Consider the following 20,381-nt stretch of genomic DNA (forward strand, 5'->3'; position numbering starts at 1 on the left):
GCGTTATGCAAAAAGCCCCCTAAATTCATATAAAGGCTGAAACAGGGGCTTTAGAAAGTTTACACTCTGCCAACTTTCTCACCTTCATACAGCTGGCCGTGTATGCGACGGCCATGAATGTTGCAACATAAGTTTCAGAGATTGTACTCTCCCATCCAATTTTGTCTTTGGAAATATGTGGCAGTAGAGACTGTTTGAACACCTATGAAGTATTTCTGATGGAGTATACTGGCTCTCTAAGCAATCAGTGCTCTGCTCTTTCATTTGCTGGATGCCTGGTACCACACTGCTCACCTGAAAGCCATGCACTCACTTGCTTCTACTGCTGTTTTCATTTCATTTCATAGCCTAGAATGCACATGGAGTGTCTGAGTCTGCCTTTCCCATTGAGGAAAATGACTATTGTCACCTCCCCACTCTCAGCCTTGCTGAGCCTGATGTTGTAAAAAGAGAAAATGGATTGTTCTGTAAAAGCCAAACACAAACATTATACATAAATACATTTGCAAATGATCCATCCCATGTTAGATACTCAGTGTGTACTGCACTTAGAATGAGAACAGCACAACAAAACTATTAAATTTTAATGAAATGTCCCTTAAACAAAGCCTGATGACAGCTTAAAATTCCTTTTATATTAAACAAAGTCTCTGGATTGTTGGCTCTGGATATTTGTTGCAGCAAGCTGAATGCAAAATTTATGCCTCGGAGTATTTCTCAGACAGGCAGCCTGATGAGGCTCGGTTGTTAGGTTTTAGTTATCTTTTAGAATCTCGTTTTCTTCCAGTTATATTTATTGCTGTTACCTATATAGCAAATTCTGTTGCAGTGTATATTACCACGTGTTGCTTTACCCCCTCACCCACACAGACACGCATGTTAGAGTGATATTTGCAATGTTTTACATTGCTGCAATTTAATCTATCTTAGCCTGAGGGGTCAATAGACAAACGCTGCTAATTTCAGACCCACATTTCAGTGTTCAGTCATATGGAGTGATTATTGTCTTCAGACTAGCAGAGGGTCTTTCACACATGGCAGTAACTCCCATCCTCTTGTCTCTTCTGTGGATTCTAGTATTCGCATGTGATACTTTAATCCACTGTTCTACTAAGTCATGTATGACACTGTGCAGTAACACTGTGGGATTTAATGGAAATAATCCAGTCTCTCTCTCTCCTCTTTTTCCATTCAGTTTAGCAGAAGAGTTGTATCAGAAAGTCCAAAGACTCTTTGGTAAACCGCATCAGGCCACTGAAGACCTCAAGGCAGAGGTGACAATTAATTTTACTTATTTGTCTTCAGTTTTACTAAATGAATGGCTTAACACCTCCTTATCTTCTTTCTAAGATAAAAGAGAAGCTTTCGGACCATGAGGAGAAGCTCAGGGATGCCCATGGTCTGCTCATCTTTGCCCAGGGACAGACAAGTCTGGCTGGCTCACTGGCTTACCAAAACCAAGCTAACCTCACAGCCCTGGAGGTACAAGCACGAGTTTACATTGTGACCTCGTGTCCAAACTGTGTGTTTTGTGTATAACTGATATTTTGAGATGTCAGTTAGTTAAATGTTGTCATAATGTGGTAAGCAAAGCCTCTATGCCTCTTTAACTATCACACAATGGGGCGATCGTGGCTCAAGAGTTGGGCATTCGTCTTGTAATTGGAAGGTTGCCGGTTCGAGCCCCGGCTCCGACAATCTCGGTCATTGTATCCTTGGGCAAGACACTTCACCCATTGCCTACTGGTGGTGGCCGGTGGCGCCAGTGTCCGGCAGCCTCGCCTCTGTCAGTGCGCCCCAGGGCAGCTGTGGCTACACTGTAGCTTGCCATCACCAGTGTGTGAATGGGTGGATGATTGTGTATAGTTAAAGCGCTTTGGGGTCCTTAGGACCAAGTAAAGCGCTATACAAATACAGACCATTTAGACCATTGACAGTAGATTCTGTAAAAACACCCTTCTGTTGGCATTACAATTACTTGTCAATGTATTTGCCGTATACTCTAAAGTGCTGAAGCGAGCAGTATTTCATAAAAACCGACTCTGAACCTGAAGCATCTACATGAACACTGCTGTGTGATGTCTTTGTTACTCCCCATTTGCTCTGTACTTTCTACTGTGGCCTGGATAGCTACAGAAAAGAGCACCAAAATGACTGTTTGCACATTTTTGGACCCTTCCATGCACTTGAGAGAGACCAGTGCACAAATTTATGCTCATACCAATAAGCATGTTCCAGTCTTTAAGAAGTTGGGTCACAAAGTTAAAGGCACAAGGCCACACGTTACCCAACGTCTGATAGTAACGATAACGTTTTAAGTGTATTTTATTTCTGACTTTAGACATAAGACAATTAAATCTTTTAGTTTCTGTCTCCTAAACTGAAAAAACAATAAAAATGCTTAATAATCCCAAAGACTGAAATTCACCATCTATAAATCATTGATGCCACTTAATCTTATTTTGTTGAGAAGCCTTTTGCATGTGATTAATCATCAAGAAGGGCTTAGATGCAGCATAACCTCTAACAGAAAAAAATAGCAAACATTTATTGAATAGATTATCCTACATATCCTACAGGAAAGATTATACAGTCTTCTATCTCTGACACACTCAATCAATATAGTCTCACAGCAATTTCATTAAATGCACCTTGCTAGTTACGGCTCACTACCCCTTTTGCCCTCAGAACTGTCTTAATTCTTTGTGGCACAGATTCGACCCAGAAACACTGCTTAGAGATTTTGGTCCATATCAACCCGATGGCATCACACAGCTACTGCAGACTTGCCAGCTGCACATCCATGATATAAATCTCCTAGTCCACCACATCGCAGAGGTTCTCTGTTGGATTGAGATCTGCTGACTGTGGAGGTCATTAAGCTCATTGTGATGAAACCAGTCTGAGATGATTTGGGTTTTGCGACATAGCACATTATCCAACTGGAAGCAGCCATCAGAATGTGGCTACACTGGGGTAAAGAGATGGACTTGACCTGCAACAATATTTGGGGAGGCTGTACTGTTTGAATGATGCTCGGTTGGTACTAAGAGGCTCAAAGTGTGCCTACAACATACCCCCCCACACATTACACCACCACCACCAGCCTCAACCAGTGGTGTAAGGCCAGATGGATCCATGCTTTCATGTTTTTACCACCAACTCCTGACCCCACCATCTGAATCTGGTCCTGTTTTCTTTTAATGCAGAGGAAGCGATCTGCAGTCAGCGGAGTGAAACAGGAAGCACAGAAGGTTCTTAGAGAAGGAGAACGTCTACTGGGTGAAGCGAACCAGCTTTCTGACAACGTCAACAAAGAGATCGAGGTACGGAAATAAACCTTTCGTGCTCTGTAACACTTTAAACCTCTGTCCACTCTAGAATATTCTGCCTCAGGTTAGTTGTATTGCTTTTGTCTTCAAGAAAGACAAATTTCAGTTCGGCACATATAATGTTATTGTTATGTTTTATTAGCATTAAAAGTCACTTTTATGTAGATCTGAGTCTCTGTTCTCTGTTCACAGGACTTGGAGGAAATGGCGAGTGAGCTCGGGGCTCTTCATGGCCGGCTGGATGACAGAGTCAGTCACCTCACTTATGGTTTGAGCGATGGTCGCCTGGCTTATCGCGTGCAGGATGCAGAGGAACATGCCAAGCAACTTAACAACTCTGCAGCCATTTTAGATGGGTAAAGGGAGTATATTTTTACAGTACAGAAAAGCTCACACATAGGCCCAGGTAGTATTTACTTCAGGCCGAGTGTGATTTTAAAACGGGTTCATGTTGCTTTCTTTCATGTTGTTGTCTTTTTTAATAACATTTGCTGGTTATAGCTTTTTATTCAGTTTCATGTAACTGTAAGTTAAATATCCAGATCGACTCTTAAGCGCTAAAAGCATACCATCATCAACTGCACGCTCAGCTTCACAGTTCAGTTAAGCTGGAATATATTATGCTCAAGTCCACCCAAAATCCAACTAATGGCAGTAAATGTTGAAACATGAAAAGTTCTGGAAATTCTCATTATAACTTCCAGTTTAATTTAACTGCTTACCAAAGTGTGTATAACAAATAGAATAGGAAATCAATGTCCATTTCTTCCTCTCCCCCCCCTCTTCACAGTATTTTGGCTGAAGCTAAAAACCTTTCCTTCAATGCGACAGCCGCCTTCAATGCCTACAGTAACATTAAAGCGAATGTTGATGCAGCAGAGAAGGAAGCAAAGGCAGCCAAACAGAGGGCGAGCGAGGCGCTGGCACTGGTAAGAGGACGTACACTGTCACGTATGGAAACACATGCTGTATGTAACTCGCCCTGTATTCAGCTACTGTAGATACCAAGCACAAGCAGTTTAGCAATCCGGACCATGAAAGTGTTCTCTCAGCACAAAAGATAGTGTGTGTGTGTTTGTGTGTGTGTCGCATGCAGTGACAGTAATGTAAGCTTGTGCTCTCCATTAGTCATGGCTGAGGGATCAAAGCACAGCTCTGTCCCTCTTCTTCCTTCCCTCTCTTTCTCATTATCATGACTCACACCTGAATTCTTCCTTTTTCCTTCTTTTATTTTTTAATTTGTCCCGTTTCCTATTCCCTTTCTTTTTTTCCTTCTTTTTTTTCTTTTTCCCTTGCACGTTTTTACTTTTTTTTTAAACATTCACCTTCATCTTTGATTTTTTTTCTCCATGTATTTCCTCTTCTCTCCTTTTTCACTTTAATTTCCTCTGAGCCAGTTCATTCGTCTGACCGTCATTCTGCTGATACTTTACCCTTCTCTTGTTGACTCATGCGGCTCGTTTGCTTTTTTCGCCGCCTTAATTTTTTCTTTTCCTTTGGCAAGTAATATGTAAAGGGCTAAAAGTGAAAAGCAAAGGGATGAAAAAATGATTCAAAGGGTTGAACACGGAGAAACAAAGTGATGAATAGTTAAGTAATTTGAATCCCTTTCTTAGAGGATCATTTAGCAATGCGAAGTAGTTATGCTTTGATCTTACAGTCGGTACTTCTGTATGCAGATTACTGCACCTCTACATTTTTTTTTTTAAATTTGTGTGTGAACCCAAAAATACTTTATTCTGAGAGCATTTTAAGTCACATAATTTGCACTGTTGCTCCTTGTATGCAGGCTTTAGGTCCAGAGATCCCAGTAAAGGAAGCAGCTCGAGATGCCCTGCAGAAGAGTCATGTACTGTTGGATCAAGCTAAACAACTTCAAAATGAGGTCCAAGGTACTGTCGGTGTATGTGTATCCAGAATGTATATTATATATAATGCAAGAAATAGGTTCCTTATACAATATAAACAAGCCTTCCAATTTTAGAGCAGTGTATCTGATATCACTGTCGTCCTACATTTGCCTCTCTATGCCTTTTTCTCAGTCACTCTTTCCCATTAGGGAGGTGAGGGAAGTGATTTCATTAGCAGGCGGCCTTGGCTTCAAATCAAACCACCATCATCATTTACTTTGTGTGTGTTGTGTGTGTGTAGAGAATGCAGCTGGTGTGGCCGGGCTGAAGGGCAGAGTTAAAGCAGCGAAAGACAAAACCAAAGACCTGCTGAAAGCTGTCAATGGAACCATGGCAACGCTCAACGCCATCCCCAACGGTATGATTGCATCATTGTGTGTGTGTGTGTGTGTGGGGGGGCTGTGCATGCACACAAGTGTGGGCGAAAGATAAAGACAGAGTGGATCAATATCAGTGTGTGGATAGAGGTCAGTTGCTCGGGTAAACTCAACTTGACACATGTCAGTACTCACAGATACGCACTCGGAAATGCACTGCGGCGATAGCAAAGTTACTGAACTGAAGTGTTACACATGTTTGTGTTTGGATCGACACAAAGACAGCTCTCAAATGTAGCAATAGTAACAGTTCAACATGGAAACATTTGCCTTAAAAATAAATGAATATGAATAATAAAGAGATTTTTACAGGATTTCCCTAGTGTGATGTCACCGTCTGCTTAGAGCAAATATTTAGCGTGATACTTTTATAGTTTCAGTCTCAAACCATAAAATCTGTTCATAGACTGGCCCTATGCAAATGTTGTATCAAAACAAGCTGTGTTTTTATTCTGGAGACTTCTCACGTCCAGGATGATCAGAGCAGGGATTCACATTTAATCATCCAAGTTTCACTTTCTTTTACCATGATGTCTAAGAACTATAATCCTTGATACTAAGTGATGAATTTAAAATTATTGTGCAGCGTGAACTGAGAGAGCATATATCTGTGTGCGCGCATGCGTATGTATGTAATGTGATGCCATAATCAAACCAAATTAATGCCATTAATTGCTTTGTGGAACTTACAGAGTCCAGATCTGACCTAAGAGCTATCTTGTTATTTCTTTAATAACACATAAAAATGATAGTAAATAAACTGAACAGTAAAGTATATATTTGTTTAAAAATTTGGGTTTGCACAACATCAATGTAAATTATGGCAGTTACAGTACACATCTTTTATGTTTCATCCTTTGACAGACACAGCAGCTAGGCTAGCAGCCACAAAGGCTGTAGCAGCGGATGCTAACGCCACAGCCATCGACGTCCTGGAGCGTCTTGGAGATTTGAACCTGCGACTTGGTGGACTAGAGCGCAACTACACTGATCTGAAGGAGACTGTCAGCGAAGCCAATCAGATGATCCAGGACCCTGAGAAAAACAGTAAAGTGCTTTTCTTTTGGTAGTTAGTATGCATAGTCTAATATTAGTAGGCAGGTAGTAACTAATTACTCTTTCTTTACTCTGAAAAGAGTGAGCTTTTGAACATTTTTGCAACTCTTACATCCTAATTTGATAAATTAATAACAAAATGTTGAAAATGATCAACTGGAACATTTCCAAACTTTTATCTTGTTGTTGTCTCAGATCTACGTAAATTCAAAATTGAAATTTGATATATTTCTCTCTGTTTCTCTTTTTTTCAATCCCCACAGCAATCAGTATGTATATTTCACTTACTTTAATTTGAGCACGTATTATACGTGGTGCACCAATACCATATTTTAATTGCAATATCTCACATATTTGTTTTGCTTAAATACAATAAATCACAGAGTTCACACTGTATTGAGTCAGCGCGCTCTTCAGTCAGTATCGCCTATGGCGGCATAGGCTGATTTCGACAGCAGTATTGGAGCACCACCCATTAATATTGTGATTATCTTTAATAGCTACACGGTAAACAATAGTTGCTTCTAATAAAGCCTCCATTCGGCATGAGCATGAGAGCTCTGCACACTGCAAAGCATAGCACTTCTTTTTTTTAATTTTTATGTCTTCTCTTTATTTTTATCTTTCCTGGATCTTAAGCTGATACAATTTCTCCAAGTAAATAAATTAGAAGCAGTTCTCTTTGAATGCTGAGTTACACTAATTGTTTGGCTCTTACTGGCTTTGCCATCTTTCTGTCTCTTCCTCCACATTTCTCCTCCTCCAGTGATTTCCTCATCTACCATTATTTTGCTTCGTCTTCTGCAAGCTTTCTCTTTCTCTCAGCTGCAGTACTGTACCGAATAGTATCATGATAACAACTATGGTAGTGTTCTGTATCGTTGTATTTGATCTCTCTCTACCTTCAGTTCATGCTGCAGGAGCAAAAGTGAAGGATTTGGAGGATGAAGCTGACAGGCTGTTGGAGAAGCTGCAGCCAATCAAAAAGCTACAGGACAATTTGAGGCGCAACATCTCCCAAATAAAGGAACTGATTAACCAGGCCAGGAAACAAGCTAATTCAGTAAGTTGTTGACACACTGCCATGTACAACTCCTACTCATAGTTGTAGGAGATCACATGTTTTATAGTAGTTTAATGTTCTTGTGCAAGATTTATTATGATTTATTTGAACTTCCAGAAGCATTTGTGGCTGGCTAACACTTCGACAGGTTGACCAGGAGAGAGTTGGACTGAATGTGTTTACATGTACGAGGCCCAGCCACGGGTCTAGTAGGCTTGGTTTCTTTTGATGACTTTCTTCCACCTCACCCCTGGGAGCTATTTAGAAACATGTCGGTGCCCAGCGGTTGGTTAAAACTCTGTTGCAGGACTATATATGGCATAATAATTCAGGCATAATCTGCCTGCATTTATAAATTAGATATCAGTCTATCTGAGACTGATTGCTCTCAGTCCAAGCTGGACTTGGAGGCAAATACCAGATGTTTTTTTTTTTTAAATACTTGTGTGTTATTATACAATATATAGGATAAATTCAAACTAAAATCGAAGATTCCTTTTTGTGGAAACATTCTTAATTCCTTCACTCTTTCTTCCTGTTTACAGATCAAAGTATCAGTGTCTTCGGGAGGTGACTGCCTCCGTAGTTACCGCCCTGACATCCGAAAGGGGAGGTATAATACCATCATTCTTCATGTCAAAACCACCACACCTGACAACCTGCTACTCTACCTGGGATCAGCCAAATATGTAAGCACGTCTCAGAAAAACACAGGAGCATAAAATCAAAAATAGTTTGAACTTGTACAGGTTGTTAATTTCTAAACAAAAACCAAATCTATTGCCTTAAAAATGTGTCTTTATGTCACAATTTAAATATGAAAATGTTCATTTTTAAAAAAAATGTTTCATATCGATGCATTGTTCTCATTTAATTTAACACTCAGGTGCTATGTAGAGCACCATAACATATTTTTTTTCTCTTGAAGCGTTCTCGTGTACCATTAGTCTTGCATTAAAAAGCACACACACTTGTCTCTTTCCCATAAACCGGCCCTCTCACACACCTTACAGGTATTCCCAAAGTGGCTTGTCTAATATGTGAATAACTAATACACATTGACACATACTTGCAGGCACCCTATAAACATAGCACTAATTTAAGTCACCATGCTACTCCCAAGGTGTGCATACGTGTGGGTTTGGTTGTAAACACACGTGTGTATCTTGATGAGCAGCACCAATTAACAACAAGTTTATGTTGCCATGTACTTTAGCCTGATTTCCCCTGAGAAATCTTCACTGCATCTGACTGGAAAGTGTGGAACATTCATATGTGTGTGTTTGTGTGTGTCTACTATTTTCTGATGGTGAATAATTCAGTTTGTATAGTAATTTTGTGTGTGTGCATGCACGCCTCTTACATTTTTCTAATAGCGTGTAATACTAGTTGAATAGTAACGATGCTGCCCTGTGATCTCTACTAATGAATAATCGGCATTACCCTGGGGAGACCAGAAAGATTAGTGCATGCACTTTTGTGTCTGTGTATGCGTGTCATTTGTGTCTTCAAATGTGACCCCCTGATAATCTCTAATTGCGCATAATAAGATATGAATTATAATTCTTGGTATGCACTTCAGCTGCATCATGAAGATGAGAGCATATGCTGAAAGTTCACTTTTTTTTTTTTCATACTCATACATATGTAATAAGAGCATTAATCAAAATACAGCAAGATCCAGTAAAAATCCACTTACAAGGACAGATGGAGAAAAGGAAAGCTTTTGTAGCCCCGGAATAGATAAGAACTGGGTATAAAAGTGCTTCACTGTTCAATCATTCACATTTTAGTACATAAAACCGCTGCATAACTCCTGCATTGTGTCATCTTAAAAGCATAGACTGTGTATAAAAGACACCTGTATCGAGGGAAAAGTAAAGCCACTGCCCATCACTTTTTACCTTACAGTTTGCCACTAATGGACATTATAGGCTCTGGTTTCATAGGTCACTCTATGCTAGGACATTTCCAACAACGTTATGTAGGTAGTTGCTTCAGTTGCTCATAGTTTAACTCTGTAGCTGCTTGCTCCACATGCAGCTATTTTGTGGTCGAAACAAGTTTCAATTTCACCGGCATACTGTGGTCTTACCATGCATAACTTCAAGCCTGTATATAGCTTACATGTTATTTCTCTTGTAAATCATTTTAACATGGGTACCTTTATTGGCTTCACCACAGATCCCAGCTTGCTAAGGAGCTAAAGCATGATTGTTGGTTGTCCATTTCTAAACAAAAACCAGTATAAATATTACCACTGCACATTACGTTGTTATTTGCAGAATTCTAGTAGATAAATGATTCCACATTCACAAAGGTGTTTAAAAAAAACAAAGTGGTTAGCAGTGTCACCTCAAAGCAGGAGGGTCGTGGGTTTGAATCCACCAATTTGCTGGGGCCTTCCTGTGTGAGGTTTGCATATTCTCCCTGTCACTGTCAGGGTTCCTTCTGGGTATTCTGACTTCCTATTACCATGTTAGAACAATTGGAGAATAGGTGAAAACTGGCCATAAGTATGAATATGAGCATAAATGGTTTTCCCTACCTCTGCCCCTATGACACCTGGAGTATGCTTCAGAATCACCGTGACCCTGAACACTGTATATCTCGAGTTTTCTCCAAGTATTTTTGAATGTTTCATAAACTGTCAACTTGTTCATGTGCATTACCCACAATTACATAAAATCAGTATCTGTATTCATCTTGTTAAGCGGATAAATCAGCACTAAGCACAGTAACCTTAACCTAAAATAAATCACAACAATGCAGTTTATTCAGCATGTGTCTACTTTGTCTCAGGTTGATTTCTTGGCATTGGAGATGCGCAAGGGGAAGGTGAATTTCCTTTGGGATGTGGGTTCAGGTGTGGGGAGGGTCGAATATCCCCATCACACCATCCATGATGGAAACTGGCACAGGATCGAGGCGTCTCGGTAAGAAGAGCGCACTCATTCATGTGTATGGAAATGTGCTGTACCTTTGACACGTATGGTTTAAAAACTGATGTTACATCTTACATTTCAGGAGTTTTGAGAAGACAATAATAAGAAAACATGCGTACACCCACACACAATCACAAGAAAGGGGTATAACAAAAGAAAGTTACTGTACTTATCTATACATGTCTGTATAGATGTATATAGCTAATTAGTTTTCTACATTTCTTTATATTTTTTTTTGTCTGTCATCCCGTCTAACCACAAGCAACAGTTGTAACCGACAGTTGTTGCAGAAATAAACCAACAGTTACCTAAGGACATCTTCTCATTCATGCTACTGTGGAAAACGCACTGTTTCACTTGGGAAATCAAGAGATTGCAGGATGTCAGCCTGTGGCACATCATTGCATAGATACAGTGTAATCTAACAAACTAGTTTTCTCTGTGAAAGCTGCAGCGATGTTTTATGCAAGACCATCTAACATCAGGCCAATTCACACAAAGGAGATGGCCCATTTGCACCATGTATTTCCATCTGAGAAATTTCCCAAAGGTGTCTTCCAGTGGAATCACGCAGACTATCGGTCTTAAGTGTTCCCCTACACAATGTAGAAATCTTGACTTTAAACTCCAAGGTGGCCAGCTGATTTTGCCATACATCTCAGAGTTTTCACTGCAACAAAACTGGCTCCACACTCTGTTTCTATCATTCTTCTTTAGCACCAAGAGTTTATAAAAACTGATTCCAAATGGCTTCAGTCATAACAAATTTCTTCCAGGCAGTACAGAATGCCAAGCAAAAAGACAACAAACCCTCTTCTCATTCTCTCAATACAGCAATGGGTTGAATGGTACCATATCAGTATATCCTCTGGAAGGCTCTATGGCTGGTATGATGCCGACCCCGGCCAGTGCCAACTCGCCCACGGCCTTCACCATCTTGGATGTAGACCAGAACGCCTACCTGTTTGTGGGAGGGATATTCGGCTCTGTCAAGGTGCCTGTCTGTCTGTCTCAAAACATGAAGAACCTGTCTCCCTACTGTGTTTTCTCATGATTATCTTTTTTCTGTTTGTCTTTTAGAAAGCAGAGACAGTAAGAACAAATACTTTCACAGGCTGCATGGGGGAAACCTACCTGGATGGTAAACCTATTGGACTGTGGAACTACAGAGAGAGAGAGGGAGACTGTAAGGGATGTGTCGTCAGGTATACAGTCACAATTTAATTAGAAGTTAATTATTTTATTCTTCCTTACTGATATTGATAGTGTAGTCTTTTTATTACTCCCAGTTGTATTCCTAATCGTAGATATGTAAAGAACATTTTATACAGGAACTAGGATTTATTTATAAAAACAGCTGTCTTTTGCAGATATTCTGGTTGGTCTAATATTCAAGTGAGCGTCTCATTGTCTCGCCTACTTTGCATTTAATTATTTGTGACCTTTCAAACTCAGGCAGTTGGACAGGAAACAAAGCAGTTGTAAATTGGTCCTTTTTTTGTAGCCCCCAGCGCTCCCACGGTGAAGGGACCGTTCAACTGGATGGAGAAGGCTACGCTGCAGTGGGACGACCCACCAGGTGGAACCCAAATGTCTCCACCATCACTTTCAAGTTCCGCACGTTCTCCTCTGATGCTCTGCTCATGTATATGGCAGCTGAAGACATGGTATGTGTTTAATATGGTATTAATACCATGATGGAGACAGATATTTTGTTTATTGTGTAAGTTGTGAGGCTTTTTAAAATTTATTTAGACAGTACAAATACTGTAAAAAGTACATCAAACAATCAAACAGGTGTCATGCTCTTACTGCTTGTGTCTTATGAAAATTAAAAAGAAAACATTACAGTTCTCTTTATGGGACATTAAGAATAGTGTCCAAAATCTGCTGTTTTATTGAGCAGTCAAGATTTGATTAATTGATAAAATAATTTTAACCATTTTCTTCAGTCTAGTCCATATTGGGACCCTTTGCAGTATATTTTACACAGTGTTGTTAAATCCTATCTTTTCAGACTCGTGCTGTTATTGATTTGTACTGAATTTGAAACGCCAGAGTGTCACAGCAGTCTCTCCCTGTTTGATGCTCTCTGCAGAAGGACTTCATGTCTCTGGAGCTGTCAGAGGGTAAAGTGAAGGTTAACTTTGACCTTGGATCTGGAGTTGGAAGTGCCAACTCATCTAAGCGCCATAATGATGGCCACTGGAAATCCCTCACCATGTCGAGGAACAAGAAACTATGTAAGCCTTCTTATATAACCTGAGCTGTGAATTAATGGAACAGATAAATTAGAGGGTATACATATATAATCTCTCCGTGTTCTGTTCTGTTGCTGATAATGTATCTTCAACTCTTAACAAAGCCACGGTGTCCATAGTAGACGTCGACAGCAGTGACGAGGAAAAGATTGTGGCCACATCTCTGGGGTCAGCTACTGGTCTGAACCTTAAGGAGCACCAGAAAATCTATTTTGGGGGTCTGCCAACGATTGGAAATTACAGGTACGCATAAAGTGCTGTAATTTACGTTGGTTCAGTTTATAAAAGCTTACATGATGTTCTGTGTGAGAGCTGCATATTGTTTTGCATTTGATTTACAGAAATGCTCTTTAATATTTTTGAATGTTTCATTTGCGTTAATTCATATACACTCAACAAAAATATAAACGCAACACCTTTGTTACTGCTCCCATTCCCCATGGGATGGACGTAGAGACCTAAAATTCATTCCAGATACACAATATAACCATCCCTCCCAAACAGTGGTCACAAATCAGTCCAAATGTGTGGTAGTGGGCACATCTGCTATATTGAGATAACCCATCCCACCTCACAGGTGTGCCACATCAGGATGCTGATCTGACATCATGAGTAGTGCACAGGTGTACCTCAGACTGCCCACAACAAAAGGCCACCCTGGAATGTGCAGTTTTGTCTCACAGCAAAATGCCACAGATGCCACAAGCAATGAGGGAGCGTGCAATTGGCATGCTGACAGCAGGAATGTCAACCAGATCTGTCGCCCGTGCATTGAATGTTCATTTCTCAACCATAAGCCGTCTCCACAGGCGTTTCAGAGAATATGGCAGCACATCCAACCGGCCTCACAACCGCAGACCTCGTGTAACCACACCAGCCCAGGACCTCCACATCCAGCAGGTTCACCTCCAAGATCGTCTGAGACCAGCCACCCAGACAGCTGCTGGAACAATTGGTTTGCACAACCAAACAATTTCTGCACAAACTGTCAGAAACCGTCTCAGGGACGCTCAACTGCATGCCCGTCGTCCTCATCGGGGTCTTGACCTGACTCCAGCTCGTCGCCGTAACAGACTTGTGTGGGCAAATGCTCACATTCGATGGCGTCTGGCACGTTGGAGAGGTGTGCGCTTCACGGATGAATCATGGTTCACATTGTTCAGGGCAGATGGCAGCTGAGAATGTCCCAGTTCTTGCATGGCCAGCATACTCACCGGACATGTCACCCATTGAGCATGTTCGGGATGTGCTTGACCGGCGTATACGACAGCGTGTACCAGTTCCCACGAATATCCAACAACCTCGCACAGCCATTGAAGTGGAGTGGACCAACATTCCACAGGCCACAATTGACAATCTGATAGACTCCATGCGACGATGTGTTGCACTGCATGAGGCAAATGGTGGTCACACCAGATACTGACCGGTTCTGGGTCCCCAGACCCCCAATAGCGCAAAAAACTGCACATTCCAGGGTGGCCTTTTGTTGTGGGCAGTCTGAGGTACACCTGTGCACTACTCATGATGTCAGATCAGCATCCTGATGTGGCACACCTGTGAGGTGGAATGGATTATCTCAATATAGCAGATGTGCCCACTACCACACATTTGGACTGATTTGTGACCACTGTTTGGGAGGGATGGTTATATTGTGTATCTGGAATGAATTTTAGGTCTCTACGTCCATCCCATGGGGAATGGGAGCAGTAACAAAGGTGTTGCGTTTATATTTTTGTTGAGTGTAGTTTCCTCATGGGAAAGTTATTTTGACACTTTGAGGCAGTTAAAGTAGTAACAGACCAAACCTCTGCTCCAACATATCCATTATGTGGGATAATGCTTGCTACTAAGCACAAATACATTTTTATCCTATTTCTAAGCCCCATTCCAGAAATAGGATAACAATTAGGTCAGTGAAGACTCTGAGTTTGTTAACCCTGAGATGAGAGAAACGCCATATGTTCTGATCTGAGAGTTAACTTCAACTTTGAGCCTGTAACCGGGGTAACCTACTCACTGGCAGGATTTCTTCAACTTAGTTTAGCTCCTCCCCTGCACCTGAATCAGCTGTCTGACACTGGCTATCAAACCTCATAGCAGAGTGAATTAAATGGCATAAACATTAAAAACAACTTGACCAGTTCAATGATCAAAGTAAAGATGGCAAGTTGAATTGAAGGTTTAGTTTAAGAATGTTAACATGTTTACCATATGGTTGTGTGTTTGCTAATGCTTGAATGTCATGTTCCTTCTTAACAGCATCGCAGCCAGGTAAATGAATGAATAAATAAATAAATAAATACATTTTATAATCAAGCACAATAAAAAAAGCAACTGTATTCACTATTGAGCTGTGCATGAGGCTGACCTGCTGATAATGCTGTACAGCCCACACTGAATGTACGTTTGTTTGTTGGCTGGACTCTCAGAAATCACTTTTTCTATCCTTTGTTAATCTGAATTTGACGTTTGTTCAACAACATTTTGGTGGAATAACTCATATGAATAACTCCCTTCCATATTTTATTGGCATATTCAGTAGATTTAGATGTTAATCTACTTCCTGACATTTTCGAGATTGATGGGTAACTTAAAAAAAAGTGTATTATGCTGCTAAAAGAATGTTTATTGCAGTCGTTGACGAGGATTATCATATGCTGGATATTTTTTAAGAACTTTCTCTTCAATAACAGATACTCATCTTGAAATGAGTAATATAGAAAAATATCCCAGTGCATTTGTATGGACAAACGACATATTCAGATTATTCTTGTTGCTGTTTAGGTATCACTCTGCTTGCGAATTCACTGCTGCAGTAATTCACTTCTACAAGAGCAGACTGACCATTATTATGATTATTGAATACTCCAAAGTAAAACTGTCTTACACTTCATATAGGTCAGAGGTCATTCTGAAGAGGTATGCGGGCTGTCTTCGGGACATTGAAATCTCCAGAACGCCATATAACCTTCTGAGCAGCTCAGATTATACTGGTGTGACTAAAGGATGTAATGTAGAGGTAAGTGAGCTTTTATGAAACATCCCGTATGATTGCTGACCCTCTGGTTGCAGTATTATATATTTTAGATTTGCCATATATAGAGAGAGATGTGTGAATGGGTCAGGTCGGCGAATATGTACATATAATTAACATAACATCCACTAAATGGGGAATCTGAAAAGGCATTAAAATCTGTTGATTGGATGACCTTGAAATTCTACAGCTTTTTTTTCAACAGCACATGTCACTTTCATTCTGATTTGCCTTTCACTCGGTTGCTTCTTTATGTAGGAAGATGGTTTCCGCACAAAGAATAAAATAAAAAGGCACAGACGTGTTTAATCTGCAGTACCCTTTCATATTCATGTTCCTCTCACAGACACAAACTATGCATTATGTATTAATCAGTGCATTTGTAAGAATATACACACTTCTTAAATTGCTTTTTATATTTTAATCTTTCAAGCCTATTATGCAAACACACTCATGGAGCTTTCAACAGCCATGCAAGGTTTTCACCATGACTAGTGCTATTCATTTACTTATAAAAAAAAATGCAGCCAAAGCGTATCAAGGCCCAGAGAATGTTGAAGAAGATTGCTGAAGGTCTTTCTCTTGTTTTCTCCGTGTGGTGGTGGTAGAGAGGAGGTCAAAGGCTGGGGACCTTCGTCTTTTGGAAAAAAGCAAGTCGTTATTATGTGAATGATTTAAAATAAAGACTTAGTTTAAGCATAGTATAAAGTCAGGTTAAGGTTAGATGTAGGCAGTTAGTGGTTGTAAGAAAAAAAGAAAGAAAGAAAGAAAAAGTCCTTATTAAAGTAATAAAACCACATGTGGGTAGTAGGTATGTTAAATAGAGGGGGAGAATTTCATTTTTACAACTACCGTAACAAAAGGAAAGCTGGATGATGATGCACCAGAAAGTCTGTGTGAAACAGCGTGCCACTAAAATGTGTTGCTGTTCTTTGAAAAACCTTGACTAAAATATCAGAAAGTCATATCAGTTTGATCAACTACATTCAGACTTGTGTAGTCGTTTTTACTCTTTTCTGTTTGACTTCTGCATTGTAGGCATGATGAACGGTGCTGAACTAAATAACTGATCTGTCCATTGACAAAATACATGTCAAGTGAAACTGTTTCTTCTTTGTTTGCAGAACCTGCACACAGTCAGTTTCTCTAAGCCAGGATACATGGAGCTGAGTGGTCTGTCGCTGGCCGTTGACACAGAGATCAGCCTGTCATTCAGCACTCTAGAAGACACTGGGACCATACTGCTGGCAGTAGGCGGAGGGTCACCAAACAAACAGAAGGTTATTGTTATTTTATTAGGGGTTTTTTTTTTTGGTCCATCTGTTTTACTCACTGAGTCACTCCAATACAATATACTTCTTAAATCTGAGTTGATCAAGTTCCTCATTCTGTTATAGTTGTAAGATATTTCTCATGGGTGGGGAACAGTGTAATATGGAGAGTAGCTTCATTTGAAATTAAATACTCATTCACCACTAATCACTCAAATCTTTCTCTATTGTCACCAGTTTGTGTTCAATATTTTTTCAGAAAATAGTTAAAAAATTGTTAAGTTGTTGTTAATAATTGCCATAAAATCTAATAAAACTGCAAGAATGTACAGTATAATCATTTATTTTAAATATAGTACATATATAGAATTTATGTAGTATGGAAGTGAAATACAATATAAAAATTGTTTGGTATATTGTTTCAGTCCATCTTTGTATTTGTGCTAAAGAAACATTTCGAAAACATCCATTTGACTTTAAAGGGTTAAAACAATGTTTGCTGTGTAGTGACAAAATTTGCCAGTGTGTGCATGGTAACATAACAGCGTGCCTGTTGTCTAATAATATGGCTTCTATTAAAAACCTTGTAATGCAAGCTCAGTTTTTTCTGGTTAAGTTTCTTGCACATCTGCCCCTTTTATGGTACAGTTAAACTATGGAAAACAGCAAAGCCAAAACTATTGTGAGCGTTTGCATTGAAATTGTAATACAAACAGCTGCAGAGCAGCTGAGCTACAAATTGATCGCAAACTGTCTGCGTCTATAAATTTATGGCAATAATTTGCCAATCTGTGTGAGTGTTTTCAGTCTGGTCAAGGTGGACTCAAGTGACTCACTTGAGTAATCGCATTACTCAAGTGAGTAATCCAGTGTAACTGTACCATTAGGTAATGATAGCACTTTATGATAAAGCATTGTGAAGCTATTAGTAAGGTGTTAGCAAGTGCTTAATTCATCATTGATACAGCATTATTTCTCCTTAAGGCCATTTATAAATACAGATATATGATCATGATTCATGACTCAAAGCTGTGCATGGTGTAAGAGTAGCAGATAGATAAACATCTCTGTTTATAAATGACATACCAAGGCGGAGTAATATGTATGTAAACAATAAATTAAGCACTTCCCAATACCGTACTAATGCTTAATAGTGTGACATTATTAGAGAGTGCTACCAAGGCAGTATCAGAAAACTTATTGGAAGAATCTGTGCACAATAACATTGTTCTGAATATCTTTCCAATCCAGGCCCGCTCCACAAGCCTTTCAAAGTCCAAGAGGAAGAGAAGACAGTCAGGAGAGGTGGGTTCACCATGCACAGTTTGGACCCAAATGCTGTCTTGTTTGCCTAAGTGAATGGCAGTTACATAAGTGCATATTAATGAGATTTGCAGTTTTTGGCAACTGAGCTAATGGGATTGTTGTTTTCCAAAATGCACACTCTTACTTATACACACCCATAGATGTGCAAAGACTCATACACACCTTTAGTAGCTGTTGTGGAGGTTCATTGTATAGTGGCGATCTTAGCTTTTAGCTGACTTTGCCAGTGCGTCCACACAGTCACACAAGCAACTTTTCTGTAAGTGAATTAAGTTTCCATGAGTGCATATTAATGAGATTTGACTCTGTTGGCAACTACACTGATTAGATTGTTTCACAGCTGAAACACCTTTTTTTCCACGTGCACACACACATGTGCACACATGCCTGTCAACCCTAGCCAGTGCTAAATAATTAAATCCATTATTTTAACTCCCCTGAAAACACCATGGGCAGCATGTCATATTTGCAGCTGTGTGTGTTTGTATGTGCACGTAAGGGGTTTGTGTGTCATATCAGGTGTGAGGATGGCACTCACACGCGTGCAAATTTAAATGTGTGTCGTGTTTTTGTGTGTGAGAGAGGTAGAGAGGACAGAGGGTTACCTCTAGCTTATCCATCATCACTGGTTGTTAGGCACATAAATCTATTTTTGCTAACTATGCTGGCAGGCACAGCATTTGTGTGTGTGTGTGCGCCTCTGTACGTGCGTGTGTGGAGAAAGGTTAAGCGAGGTTAAAAACACCATCAACTCAACTTGGCCCTGACTAATGGCTGTTTTAGAGAGGGACACAGAGAGAAGGGGACAGGAGACAAAGGATGGAGGGATGGAGGAGAGAGATTTAGAGGTGAAAATAAGGATAGAGAAGTAAGAACAAAGCTAAAAAGAACGGAAATGAGATGATGGGGAGGATAGTCTGCTGTGGGAGAGAACAAAAATTGAAAAAATGAAAAGAGCTGGGAGCAAAAAAATGAAAGGACGGGCACAGAGGAGAGGTAAGAAGAAAAGAGGTGGAAGAATATCTTAGATGAAAAACAGTAGATTGTTTTTAAGCTGGCCAATAAAGAAAGAAAAACAAATAATCACCTGTAGGTAAAAGATGGAGACCACCATGACGTCACAGAATATTTGTAAGCATTTGAACCACGGCGACTTTAACCCTTTAAGACCATAGAGCCAAGTCCGCCAGAACTTATCTTTATATTTTTACATGCTGTAGTGACATTTTTGGGAGCATTTCAAGTTGCTATACATCAATACAACTGTCATATACCAAATTTTAATAATATGTATGCATTAAGGCCATAGTAACTACATAAATTGCAAAGAAAGTGCAATAAACTACAAAAAAATGAAAATCGTTTTAGGGTTGTTGTTTTTTGTTTTTTTGTTTTTTTTTACATATATTTCTAGTTAGAGAAATTTAAGAGGTTTGTCCCTCAAAACTGTAAATACAAAAAAGTTGCACAAAATAGTTTCCCACCACAGGAAATTTATTTTTTACTGTCTTCATAGTTGGATTTTTGAGATACACCAATTTTTATATACTGCTGGAAAACTGAAAATAACGCAAAACAGAGCGTGCCCGCTTCAACCGGTCTTAAAGGGTTCAAATGAAAACTAATAGCCCTGCAAAACTGTACTGTTGCAACCTGTCGGTCAAAATATAGCCACACTCCTGAATTATACCCTGTTTTTTTCACCAGATTTTCACTATAGTTGTACATTCAATATTTCACATGAGTAGTGATTGACAGTATAAACTTACTAGGAATGTGTTTACTGAGGATATAGTGAACAGTATC

At 39.8% G+C, this 20,381-nt stretch overlaps 1 protein-coding gene across 1 annotated transcript in view; it reads left to right on the plus strand.

Moving 5' to 3' along the window:
* lama2 (laminin, alpha 2) overlaps positions 1 to 20,381 on the plus strand; it is a 234,305-nt gene that overhangs the window by 193,968 nt on the left and 19,956 nt on the right. Inside the window, exons 40-59 of the mRNA XM_080290182.1 lie at positions 1,196 to 1,274; positions 1,351 to 1,482; positions 3,210 to 3,326; positions 3,525 to 3,688; positions 4,123 to 4,261; positions 5,122 to 5,224; positions 5,484 to 5,600; positions 6,484 to 6,666; positions 7,584 to 7,738; positions 8,284 to 8,427; positions 10,541 to 10,674; positions 11,518 to 11,677; positions 11,764 to 11,888; positions 12,188 to 12,350; positions 12,782 to 12,926; positions 13,049 to 13,187; positions 15,204 to 15,215; positions 15,843 to 15,963; positions 17,103 to 17,258; positions 18,501 to 18,554. Of these exons, the coding sequence (XP_080146308.1) occupies positions 1,196 to 1,274; positions 1,351 to 1,482; positions 3,210 to 3,326; positions 3,525 to 3,688; positions 4,123 to 4,261; positions 5,122 to 5,224; positions 5,484 to 5,600; positions 6,484 to 6,666; positions 7,584 to 7,738; positions 8,284 to 8,427; positions 10,541 to 10,674; positions 11,518 to 11,677; positions 11,764 to 11,888; positions 12,188 to 12,350; positions 12,782 to 12,926; positions 13,049 to 13,187; positions 15,204 to 15,215; positions 15,843 to 15,963; positions 17,103 to 17,258; positions 18,501 to 18,554 (2,542 nt within the window). The remainder of the gene's footprint in view (positions 1 to 1,195; positions 1,275 to 1,350; positions 1,483 to 3,209; positions 3,327 to 3,524; positions 3,689 to 4,122; positions 4,262 to 5,121; positions 5,225 to 5,483; positions 5,601 to 6,483; positions 6,667 to 7,583; positions 7,739 to 8,283; positions 8,428 to 10,540; positions 10,675 to 11,517; positions 11,678 to 11,763; positions 11,889 to 12,187; positions 12,351 to 12,781; positions 12,927 to 13,048; positions 13,188 to 15,203; positions 15,216 to 15,842; positions 15,964 to 17,102; positions 17,259 to 18,500; positions 18,555 to 20,381) is intronic.

The sequence above is a fragment of the Astatotilapia calliptera genome, chromosome 15 (genome assembly GCF_964374335.1).
Source record: "Astatotilapia calliptera chromosome 15, fAstCal68.1, whole genome shotgun sequence".
Classification (NCBI taxonomy): Eukaryota; Metazoa; Chordata; class Actinopteri; order Cichliformes; family Cichlidae; genus Astatotilapia; species Astatotilapia calliptera.